At 52.5% G+C, this 11,947-nt stretch overlaps 1 protein-coding gene across 1 annotated transcript; it reads right to left on the reverse strand.

Moving 5' to 3' along the window:
• Positions 1 to 728: 728 nt before the first annotated feature.
• Positions 729 to 8,696, reverse strand: Vsig10l (V-set and immunoglobulin domain containing 10 like). Its single transcript, XM_041654336.1, has 10 exons — positions 8,657 to 8,696; positions 7,756 to 8,574; positions 6,959 to 7,252; positions 6,533 to 6,817; positions 5,411 to 5,665; positions 4,365 to 4,643; positions 3,755 to 4,051; positions 3,277 to 3,390; positions 2,921 to 3,075; positions 729 to 1,448 (listed from the first exon to the last, which is right to left on the reverse strand). The coding sequence occupies exons 1-10, from the start codon at positions 8,694 to 8,696 to the stop codon at positions 1,377 to 1,379; spliced, it is 2,610 nt and encodes an 869-aa protein (XP_041510270.1). The 3' UTR covers positions 729 to 1,376.
• Between the last annotated feature and the right edge of the window lie 3,251 nt (positions 8,697 to 11,947).

Here is an 11,947-nt window from a genome sequence, read left to right on the forward strand (position 1 = left end):
ATCACATTCCCGCCTCCTCGCTGGGGGATTCTAGGCAGCTGCTCTGCTACTGAGCCATATCCCAAGTCCTTGGTGTTCTGAGACAAGGTCTCCCTATGAAACACTGACCTTGAGCATGTGATCTTCCTGTCTCAAACTCTCAAGTGTTTGCCCTGGGCTGGGCTGCCTGGCTGCATACATCGCTACTTGCAGCCGTAAGATCCTCACTGCTCAGTCTGGGTTTCCCGTGAGAATTCTTGTTGAGAAAGGAAGCATGTCTGGCCAAGGCCGGCAGCGGCAGCGGCAGCCCTCCACAGGCGCTAGACCATTTCGTCAGTCCACACATGTTTATTGAGTGCCTGCTGGTGCTGGGCACTGTTTCTGCTGGGAGAATAGTGTGGTGTGTGCCTCACTGAGCTCTCAGTTCAGAGTCATCCATGGTTGTACACTTACGGGACCAGAGGGGAGCTGGGGACGATGGGACTTCACTCACACTCTAGGGGCAAAGAGCGGGAGAGGGGGAAAGTATGGTCGGCAGAAGGCCTATGGAGGAGTCTTGGGAGGAGAAATCACAGGGGTTGATAGAAGCCAAACCACAGACCTCAAAGGTTAGATAGCAGAGACTTAGTGATGTCTAAGCACTATGTGCAGTCATAGAAAAAATTTAGAAAGAGCCGATAGAGAGAAGCCATGACAGTGTATTGCTGTCGTTTCAGCACCCAGGAAGTTGAAGCAGGAAGACTAGGAAGTGTGAGGCCAGTCAGGTCTGTGTTAGGAGAGCCTTGCTCTAAAACACAAAACAAACAAAACAAAAAACAATCAGGAAGGTATGTGAAGTGGCCCGTGCCTGCAGTCCCAGAACTTGGGAGACTGGGACAGAAGAGTCAGGAGTTCAGGGCCAGCCTGGGCTATCTAACAAGTCTGAAGCCAGCCTGGGCTACATGAGACTCTGAGTCAAATAAAACAAAGCACAAAGGAAGTCAAGAGATTGGGGGAGGAAGTGGGGAATAGCATATGTGGGAGATCTCCTGTGTTGAGTGACGGGAGTCTCTGGAAGCTGAAGGGGGTGACCTGGATGAGGCAGGAGAAGGTAGCAGACCTTTGCGGAAGCTGTAGCAAGGCTCCCCTTCTGCTTGGGTCTAAAGAGCAAGCCCTACATGTTAAAATGTTCCGAGTTTGTGCCAACCACATAGGTCCATCTGTAGGTGGCTCTCCTATCCCTAGAGCCACATTGATATTCTCAGATGCAGATGTACAAGTTGAGTCTTCTGAGACAAGAGGGAGATAGGATGTCCACCCTAGGGTCCAATCCTCAGTCATAGTAGGTCCCATGTTGCTGGGCCAAAGAGGAAGCTGCACCCCAAAATGCTTCGTGGAGAGTGGGCCAGCAGCTTTTGTCATACCTGGGTGACTGCCCGAATACTCCATGGGCTGCCACCTGGACAGAAAGCTGAACTGGGGCTGATGACCTGGAAGAGAGGCAGGATAGGAGGCGACTTTAGGGGGTACTCTGCCTACAAAATGACATACCTCCCTAACCTTCCAGCTAGAACCTGAGCCTTACAGAAACTAGCTGAGGGGCTGGAGAGATGGCTCGGTGGTTAAGGACACGTGTTACTTTTGCAAAGGACCTGGGTTTAATTGCAGCTCACAACTGTCTGACTCCAGTTCTGGGGATCTGATGCCCTCTTCTGGCCTCTGTGAGCATTGCCTGCTTGTGGAGCACAGACATACAATTACACACATAAAATAAAAATAAATAAATCTTAAGGAACCTGAGTTCCTTTTCCTTTGCCTCCTCATCCCCCTTCTTTTTTTTCTTTCTTTCTTATTTATTTTGTGGGCGTTTTGTTGTTGTTTTTTTCTTCTCTGTCTGAGACAGGGTCCTGCTATATCACCCAGGATGACCTTGAATTTGCAATGATCCTCCTGCTCAACCTCCAATTGCTATGATTACAGGTGTGGATCCTCTGTGTGCCAATAAAAAAAAACTGCTCGGCTATCCGTGGGAGAGCCAAGGCACTCAACAGCTCAACTCTTACAGGAAAACAAGGATATTCCATCTACCTCAGAGTTTAAAAATAGAAGTCTGGAGTAATTTTTCTGAGAAAAAGAAGTCTCATCTCACTCTCCTTTGGAAGATAAACTGTAATTTATATTCTTTTAATATACATAAGAGCTGGGCAGGAAGTCTAATTACCAGTATTCAAAACAAAACAAAACATGAGAGGCTGAGGCTGTAGCTTAGTTGGTAGAGTGTTGCTTAGAATATATAGGTCCCAGGTCCTATCCTAGATCTACGTAAACAGGTGTGATGTCACTGAACATAAGAGGTAGAGGCAGGAGGATTCCTGGTCATATAGTTGTATATAGAGCAAGGCCCTGTTGCCAATCAATCAAGCAATGCATAAATGGAATCAGCTTTATCAACCTTTGTGTGCAGACTAGTTTTATGTCAACTCGACACAGCCTATAGTCGTTTGAGAGATGGGAACTTCAACTGAGAAAATGCCTCCATAAACTAGGGCTGCGGGCAAGCCTATGGGGCAGATTCCTAGTTAGTGATTTACTTGGCCCAGTCCACTGTGGGTGGGCCACCCCTGCGCTTGTGGTCCTGGGTTTTTTAAGAAAGCAGGTTGAGTAAGCCAGTAAGTAGCATCTCTCTATGGCCGCCAGGTTCCTGCCTTGTTTGACTTCCTGTCCTCACTGACTTCCTTTGAAAAGGAACTGTGGTGTGAAAGTGAGAGCCCAATAAACCTTTTCTTGTCCATGTTGCTTTGGTCGTGGTGTTTCATCACAGCAACTGCAACCCTAACTAGGTCACTTTCTAAGTCATGAATAAAAACTAGGAGGAAGACATTAGAAAACGGCATTAGAATACCCTCTTCTTTCAGGCAGCTACTTGACCCCCGTGGCAGAAGGAAACAATACCCACACTCACTTGTTGGGCCTTAACTGGGTGAGGGCTCTGCAGCTGGCTTTTGATGGGCAACGGCTGTGGTGTCTGAACTGGGGTCAAAGTCGGCATCTTTTTTCCTGGCGGGGCAAGTGCAGGAGCCAAGGTCAGGGGGTACGGCTTCTTCACAGAGGTCCTTCCTATAAGAGGATGTCAGGAAACACATGATTGAATGCTCCACCGTGCCACCTGGTCAGTAGGAAGGGAAGCCGGTCCCAGAGGCTGTTAGGGAGATGGGACTGTTATTTAATGCACTGATTGCCATGCCTAGGCCATGGCTCAGCTTTTGCCTAGGGAAGCTCCCAGTTGGTCCCAATTATCCCAGGTCCTACCCTCCTCACCTGGAGAATGCCTCAGGCAGCAGATACACAGGAGGAGAAGGCCAGCCAGCAGTGCCAAGCCCAATAGAGAACCAAGGACAATGCCTGCAATGGCCCCTGGACTCAGGGCAGAATCTGGAAGACACACACCAAAGGGAGATGAGGAAGCAGGCCCTGAGAATGTACTTAAGTTTGTCTAAGCCCCCAACTCATTCTTCTCAGGAAGACCCATGAAATCTGAGTTCAATCCCTGGGACAGAACCAACTCACTCAAGTTTTTCTCTGAACTCTATATACACACATGTACATAAGTAAACTAATAATCAAATGAATAAAATTTGAAATAGATGCTTGTTTTTTTCAAGTCAACCAGGTAGTGGGACATTGTTACAGGCGCCCCCACAACACTAATGGAAGAGGAGGGTCTGATGGGAAATCCTAAGAATGACTGGCTAGGTGCTAAGAGGAAGGTAGGAGAAGGTACCACAGTCCAACTAACCTGCTTGATAAACCCGGCTTTGGGATGGGGTCCCTGGCAGAGATCCCAAGATAGGCAGGATGCGAAAGGCCCAGGTCCCAGGGTTCCGGGGAGGGAGTGGAACTATGGCTGACCGCTCCTGAGGGCCCAGAATGAGCAGGGAAACCCATTCCCTACTCATGGTGAGTCGATCCCGGTCAGAGCCGTCTGTCCATGCCTGGATGTGAAAGCCAGTGAGGAGGCAGCCTCGCTCCACATCCCAGGTGAGCACCGCCGCGTCTTGGGCTCTCTGCAGCCTCCATGAGGAAATGGAGGGTCCTAGGAAGAAAACATGCTAGATGCTGCAGTCTGGCAGGAGACAGTGAGGAGGGCTGGATCTGAAGGGGGCGGGGGCTACGATCTGGACCCCTGGATTTGGGGAGAGGGAGGAAGGCTGGATCTGAAGCGCGGGGGGGAGGGGGGGCTACAATCTGGACCCCTGGATCTGAGGAGAGGGAGGAGGACTGGATCTGAAGGGAGGGCTATGATCTGGACCCCTGGATCTGGGGAGAGGGAGGAGGGCTGGATCTGAAGGGGAGGGCTACGATCCGGACCCCTGGATCTGGAGAGAGGGAGGAGGGCCGGAGCTCACCAGCAAGGGTGATCTGGTTGCCTCCAGCGCCCAGTGCACCGCTGCATAGCACAGAGTAGTTCCCCAGGTCCCAATCCAGGCTGAAGTTTCTGATGAGGAGCTTTCGGCCGTCCTGGCTAAGCTGCAATCGACCCCCACCTCCTGGAGCCAGGGGCCGTCCTTCCCGGGCCCAGGATGCTCTTGAGGGTGGGGGACAGCCAGTGACCTCCAGTGCTACCAGCACATCCCCTGGCTGTGTCTCCTCTACAACTGGTTGGAGCAGCACTTCCTGGGGGGCTTCTGTTGGTGGAAGAAGCCCAGTTAAAAGAAACAAGACCTTGTGGGATGTGAACAACCAAGTTCTGTGCACTTTGTTAGAGTTAAAGGTGGCAAATGGCCCCTCCTGCTCTGTACCAGACGAGGTCACATTCTGTGTTCACTTGTTCATTCATTCATTTTGACAGGTTTTGTTTTGCATTTATTTACAGTATGTGTGCCCACCATTGAAAGTATGCAGGCATCAGAGGACAATCGTTGGGCGTTGTCCTAGCCTTTCCCTCCCAGGCTTGGTGGCAAGTGCCCACTGCGCCATCTCACCCACCCACCCCTCATTCTCCATTCTGCAGCACACAACTGTTGAACACATACCAGAGGACCCTAAGCGGGGAAACTCATTGTTAGCTATCCCTTACTTTTTTCTATCTCTAGGTACCTGGGAAGATGACAGCCCTTTTTCTGAGCCCAGGGGTTCGGGATGGAACACCCTGTTCCTACTGGCTTCCTGCCTTGAAGCGCAGGGTAAAACTTTGTTTCTCCTATAGGTTCAAAGAAAGATGAAGTCTGAGGTTTCAGGAGACGGCTTACCAGATAAAGGCAATTGCCACCAAGCCTGACGACCTGAGTTCTATCCCTGAAACTTACATGATGAAAGGAGAGACCCAACTCCCAAAGAAAGTGAAGTTTGGTTTACGTAAAATAAGTAAAGTTCTCGCTGGCCCTTTCCTTAAACCCAAAAGGACCTAAGAAAAAGTCACCCCCTTCCCTTAAAGAGGCTCAGCTCCTCTCACCCGGGATGATTGTGCAGGTGCGGGTCGCCACCAGGTGGCGGGCCAGACAGGTGACTGCAACGCCGCTGAGTTCCGGGCGGGCGGGTACAGCTACCAGGAGCTCAGATGGCACCGGCCCAGCGCGGACGCCTTCGGGGAGACCCTGGAACTGCAGAGAGGCGGCAGGGACCCCACCGGGCCAGGAGCAGCGAAAGCGGAGGCTTCGGTCCGCGGGACCCCCTTCCACTGAGCACTGTGGGGACTCGGGGGGCAGATCTGCCACGGAGAAGAGACCATCCAGCCTCTGTGTGGGACGCCCCACTCCTCCAGGTTTCTCTCCGCCTCTTTTCCTAGATAGTTCCACCCTCCCGCGTGAACGGGACCCTTTATGACCCACCTCCCTCTGCCTTTGTAGGTAACTTCAGCCCTCCCTGATCCTACTTACCAGCTTTAGTGGCTAGTCCCTTCTCTTTCAAATCTAGCTACATTATTTAACTTCGCAGCTCACTCGATTGAAAATCCTTCTTTCCCAGGACCGCCCACCCTCTCCTCCTGCAGGCTCTTCCCCTTCTCCTTGGCATCCTCACCCTGCAATCTGCAAACCCATGGATCCCGCCCTAAGCACAGGTGTCCTTATGCACTTTGCTTGTCCCGCCCATTAGCTATTGGTGGGTGTTCTACTCTCAGATATCCCTCCTCCTACATTCTACGCCCACCTAAATTGTCCCTCCTCCTCCCGGCTGGACTCTCCCTTTGTCCCGCCCCACCATTACGTTTCTGCTCCGCCCTGATGATGTCTCTCTTCCGCTGGCGACCCTACCTCACTCACAAAAGTCCCTATACTTTCCTGGATAGCTTTACTTTTTCTCTGGTGGCCATGCTTACTTAAGGTTTTCTCAGAAGCTGCTTGGTAGCGCCCCACCTTCCTGGAGGCCACGCCCTCAGCAGCTATTTCCCCTTTCCTCTCTGCTACCAGGGCTTCTCTGGCAGTCACGCCCACCTGTAACTATCCCAGCTCCTTCTTGTTGGGTCTTCTCTCCCTGAAGGGCACAGTCCCCTTCCCATTGCTGTCTCCTCACTCCCCTGTTACCCACACCTCCACGTGCTTCCGCTTTCCCTGCTGGATGAACCCGTAGCTCTTACCCGCCACAGTGAGGTTGAGCACCGAACGCCTGCGGCGGCCGGTGCGGGGATTCGCAGCGATGCAGGCGTAAGCGCCAGAGTGGCCTGGCCCCACGGACGGCAGTAGGAGGCGAGGACCCGCAGGCACTGCGGCTTCCGTGGGGTCTGCCAGACTCCATGCAATGTCCGCAGACGGACGCGAGGGGGCCGAGCAGTGCAAGGTGACATTGCTGCCCGCAGTAACATAGAGCTCAGGAACGGCGTCTCGGTTCGAGGTGACCCTGATGACCGGAGCATCCGGGCCGTCTTAGGTGGAGGTGGGGGAGCGAGACAGGGTGGGGAGGATAGGACTGTAAAGGAGCCACAGAACAGACATTGGGCCCACCTCTCCCCTGGGACTCAAGACTCGAATCCTCACTGGAGACATCTCCCCCTCCCCCTACTCACAGAAGACACTGACGTCAGCTGCAGCCTCAGTGTGGCCAAAGGGGCTGCGCACACGACAGGTGTACCGGGCGTGGTCGCTGCGTAGGGGATGTGAGATGAGCAGCTGGTCCCTTTCCGTGCGGATGTGAGGTGGCTCTGCGCCTTCAGGGTCTGGGGTCTCCAGGACACGTCCATCTCGGCTCCAGCTTAGCTCCCCACTAGCTGGAGTCCATCCTATGCAGCGCAGACTCAGTTCGGTTGCACCCTCCTCTGTCTCTGGAGCCCTGGGCTGTACCGACAACTGGGGTAAGGGCTCTGGAGATGCAGAACAGGCTCTGGTGAGTCGGAGAGTCCATACACCAGAACTGCCCCCCTGTGCCCCAAGTCAGTCCTTCCTCGCTCCCTAGAAATCTGAACTCTCAGTCTTTCTCCCTCAGATCCGGAGATACAGAGCCCAGGTCTCCTCCCTCCTCCCTAGAAATGTAGGCCTCAGACTCAGGTGTGAAAGCCCCAATCCTATTCCATTAGTCCCAGGAGTACAGACTCCAGCCCTCCGTCAGATTCAGAGATCCAGACCCAAATCTTATTCCCTCAGTCCCAGCGATTCACACTCCAGGCCTGCTCCCTTAGACCCAAGGGTCCAGACCTCAGGCCTCCTCCTTCAGATGAGGTGGGGGTCCGGTCCCTACCTTGGCTCCTATCCCCACTCCCAGGCTCTTTCCTCTAGGAAGCAAGCATATTCACCCGGCACAGATTTGCCCAGATGTCTGTGAGGCGAGCAGACTACAGCTTGTGTTCTGCACACAGAGTCAACTTACCATACACACCCACTGTGAACTCCCGAATCTGTTGGGAGACGCCTCCCCTGATGACCTCAACTGTGTACACCCCTGCATCATCCAGTTGTGCAGAGGTGAGTTCCAGACCCCCTCGAATCTGATCAAATCTCAAGCGGGCTTGATGCATGGGATCCAAACTGATCACTGGAGCCTGTGACCCTAGGCTCCCAGCTGCTAACACCTTGGAGCCCCGGCGCCAGACCACCAGAGGAGCAGGGGGCCTGGTGCTGGGGACTGGAGTCAGGGGGAGCTTGATGGTGGTTCCCACTAGCACAGCTAGGGGTCCCCCCATCTGCTGGGGGAAGCTTGCAGCCTGGCGACTCTCTGAAGAATTTTTGAATTCCGGGTTCCGGACGGAAAGTTCAAGATTGTGCTGATCCAGAGATAGCTTTGAACCTGGGGCCTTGCTGGGTACTCTGATGTCTGGGACTTGAACAGAGAAGAAAGGCCCAGGGTCTTTAGCAGAATCGTGAGAATGGAAACCATCAAAACCCATTTGTGAAGTAGGGATTTTAGAGACGGTGACATCAGGGTTCAGATATTGTCCCCCAGAAGACACAGTTGTCCAGAACGACCCAGGAGCATGGCTTGAATTCAGCCCTTGAGGAAACCAGTTGGAATCAGGGATTCTACCAGAGGCTTCTGAACCTGGAGGCTGATCTGGAAAGTGGCGGCTGGGGGGCTGGCTAGAGACTTTTGAAACAGAGCCCTGAGAAGAGCCCACTGAGTCTGAGGAGGAGGCAGAGGGTCGCCCAGGATGAGAAGCTGGCTGGAGGGCAAGGGGCCCTGCTCTGAAGGCTGCAGAGAGGAGGGAGGGGACAACATTGAAAGAGGCTGCCAGGGAGCAGGCTGCTGGGGAGTAGGGTGGCTGGGGACTTACCCAGGAGAAGGGAGAGCATCAGAGCTGACGAGAGGCCCATGATGATGGTCGCTCTCTGGACAGGACACTACACTGAGATCCACAGCTTGCATTGTCCCACGTCTGACAAGTCCAGCAGGAATGGTGGCTTAGCTTCCTGGGTGGGGAAGGAGGACAGACCTGTGGGAGGGGCCAGGGTCCCCTAGCATGATATAGTGGCTAAGTGACCCACTCCACCCTTCTTGTCTTCATCAGAGGATGTATGGAGAGGCCGAGGCTGATCCTCCACTCCTCACCCCCAGGGGAAGGTGGACTCCCAGCAGGAACTGTGGGCACTGTGCAGGAAGGCTTCCTCCAGGAGTGCCTGAGAAATCAGAGCCCCTCCTGTGAACTCCCTGCCTGGCTCAGGTTTCCTGCTTCCCAGCCCTGATTGCCACTGTGTTTTACCTGCAGCTTCTTCTCTGGCCCTGGCCCCTTCTCCAGATCCTTCTGTGACTCCCTGATGTCCTCAGAACCAAGTCTCCTGCTGATGTCTCTATTGAGGTCCTCTCCTCTGAGACCTAGAACTCAGTTTCCATTGGCCACCACCTGCTAAACTCAGCATCTCCCCTCTGACCAATACTTTCGGGATGGCTCCATCATCTATGCAAAGCCTGGGGAACCTTCCCACTCTCTTCCTCTCTGGCACTGTCAGCAATCTCTGATGCTACCTAGATCTCACTCCCAATTTTCTCCTCTTGGTATCTACTGCTCAGACCTTATCTTCTTCACCTGCCTCTCCCACCTACTTTCTGCAAACTCCTCCTCTGGCTAAGACCCCACCCTGGCCAGCTGAACCTTCCCTCCATGCCACATCCCTGCCACCTCTGCAGACACCCTCACAGGATCCACCAACTTCCCTGCCCTCCATCCTTACCCCCTGAACACGGTGCTTTTCTGATGCCATCGCACCTCCCAGCCTTTGCGAGCAGTCTGCCCTCTACCTGGATTGCTCTTTCGCTCTCCAGTCTGGCTGCCTCGTAACTGGTCCTTCAGGTCTCACCTCATTAATAACCACAGTAATAATGACAACTTAAGCTCAGTTGGGAACTGTGCTAAGTTCTATCTGTGCACCATCATCAGGCCGATTTCTTCTAAATGTCCTCTGAGCAGGATGTTTGGTCTTCACTTCACAGGCCAAGAGATGAGGATGCAGAGAGGCCAAATTTCCTGTGGGAGGTTGCACAGCCAGGAGAAGAGCCTGGACTTGGGTCAAGGCCGGTCAGACTGCTTAGTCCTTCAGAAAACTTTCCTTATCACCCCTTGTAAGGCTTCAGGCCTCTGCTCAGCTCTGAACCCCCAAGACCTAGTATAGTGCTCACAGTGCCAGTGGGAGACACGGTCTGAATGTACCAAGCACACGGTGTGTATCACATACAGCTCTTAAGAGCTAAGTCAGAAAACTGTTTGAAAAAAGTAATGTTTTGTTGGGCATGGTGGCACATGTCTTTAATTCCAGCACTTGGGAGGCAGAGGCAGGCGGGTCTCTGTGAGTTCAAAGTCATCCTGGTCTTCATAGGGAGTTCTAGGACAGCCAGGACAGTAGAGAGACCCTGCCTCAAAAAAAAAACCAAATAATTAATAATAATAATGTTTTAATTTATTCTTTGAGAATTTAATATATTTTGATCATATCTTTTCCTGTCCCATAACTCCTTCCAGATCTTTTCCAGCCTCCCTATACCCCCATCTTCATATTCTTTTTCTCTCATAAAATAAAGTAAAATGAAATAAGCACGGAGTCCATTTGCGTGGGCTGACTGTGCTTGACCACGGGGCCTGCCTGGGATGCGGTTGATCTACGACCCAGTGTTGGACATTGAAGAACGAATTCCCTCTACATGGAGTTGCCAGTTTTGAAAAGCTTCTTGACTAGGGCTGAGACTCTGCGTGCATTTCCTGTTGTCCACGCTGGGATTTTGTCTGGCTCAAGCCTGGACAGGCTCTGTGCTGCTGTCCACACTCTCTTGTGAGTTTGTAGTGCGTCAGTCCTGCTGTGTCTGGAAGATGTGTGTCTGTGGAGTCATCCAGCACTTCTGACTCTCCCAGTCTTTGCACCCCCTCTTCTGATGGATCCCTGAGCACTAAGAGGAGGGGTGGGATATACATAATCCCATTTAGATAAATGGATAATGAAAACACATTTACACATTGGATGATTGGAACAGTTCAGCAGCTTAGAAAAATGGAATTATGAAATTCATAGGCAAATGAACATAGCTAGAAACAGTCATCCTGGGTGAGGTAACCCGGAAAGACAAACAGTGCACGCTTCCTGTCATATGTGGATGCCAGCTTCAGCTGTGTGCTTTTCCATGGGGAGCTGCCACTCACCCAGCACTCAAGAGTCTGAGACAAGAGGACATCCTGCTCGAAGTTCAAAATTCAAAGCCTGCCTGTGCTACAGTGAGTTCAAGGTCAGGATGAGCCATTTTAGTGAAACACTCAGAGAGGGCTGGGGTGTGGCCGGGTGATGTAGTGCTGTTCTAGCATGACTTGTTCGAAGGGCTGTGTATGTGGCTCAGTGATGGAGCCCTGCCTAGATTCCTCCAGTGAGGGGCTGGGTGTGGCTCAGTGATAGAGCCCCTGCCTAGAATCCCCCAGTAAGGGGCTGGGGTGTGGCTCAGTGGTAGAGCCCCTGCCTAGAATCCCCCAGTAAGGGGCTGGGGTGTGGCTCAGTGGTAGAGCCCTGTTTAGAATTCCCTACTGAGGAGCTGGGGTGTGGCTCAGTGGTGGAGCCCCTGCCTAGAATCCCCCAGTGAGGGGCTGGGTATGGCTCAGTGGTGGAGCCCCTGCCTAGAATCCCCCAGTGAGGGGCTGGGTGTGGCTCAGTGGTGGAGCCCCTGCCTAGAATCCCCCAGTGAGGGGCTGGGGCATGGCTGTTCCTAACAAGTACGAGATTCTGAGATCAATCTCCAGAACTAAAGCCAAACAGATAAACACAATGAAGCTTGTCTGGTAGCACACACCTGAAATTCCAACACTTAGGAAGCAGAGGACAAATCTGGGCTACATAGCAAGTTTCAAGTCAGCCTGGAATAATATCAAGGCCCTATCTCACCACCAACAATAATACAAATAAAGGAGGTAAAAGAAAACAGAAAGAAAGTAGGGTCTCTACTGCATCCTCAGATCTAGTAAATTCTATGATAGCTATACCAAGAGACCTAGAGAAAGTTCCTGGACCACTTTGTGTCCTCAGACTTGTTGCAGTGCACTTTGCTGTGTGGTAAAACAACCTTTGGAACACAGATGCCGTGTGACTTCTGGAGC

This window comes from Microtus oregoni, unplaced genomic scaffold (assembly GCF_018167655.1).
Source record: "Microtus oregoni isolate MIOR12 unplaced genomic scaffold, Mior012 000000F_ref0000247, whole genome shotgun sequence".
NCBI classification, from domain to species: domain Eukaryota; kingdom Metazoa; phylum Chordata; class Mammalia; order Rodentia; family Cricetidae; genus Microtus; species Microtus oregoni.

Excerpts from the sequence above, each read along its gene's own strand:
- Vsig10l (XM_041654336.1), bottom strand. The coding sequence starts at position 8,696 with ATGGGCCTCTCGTCAGCTCTGATGCTCTCCCTTCTCCTGG. Across the intron at positions 8,575-8,656 it reads GATGCTCTCCCTTCTCCTGG|CCTTCAGAGCAGGGCCCCTT; the intron begins GTAAGTCCCCAG and ends TCCTCTCTGCAG. Across the intron at positions 4,052-4,364 it reads CAACCAGATCACCCTTGCTG|GACCCTCCATTTCCTCATGG; the intron begins GTGAGCTCCGGC and ends TTTTCTTCCTAG.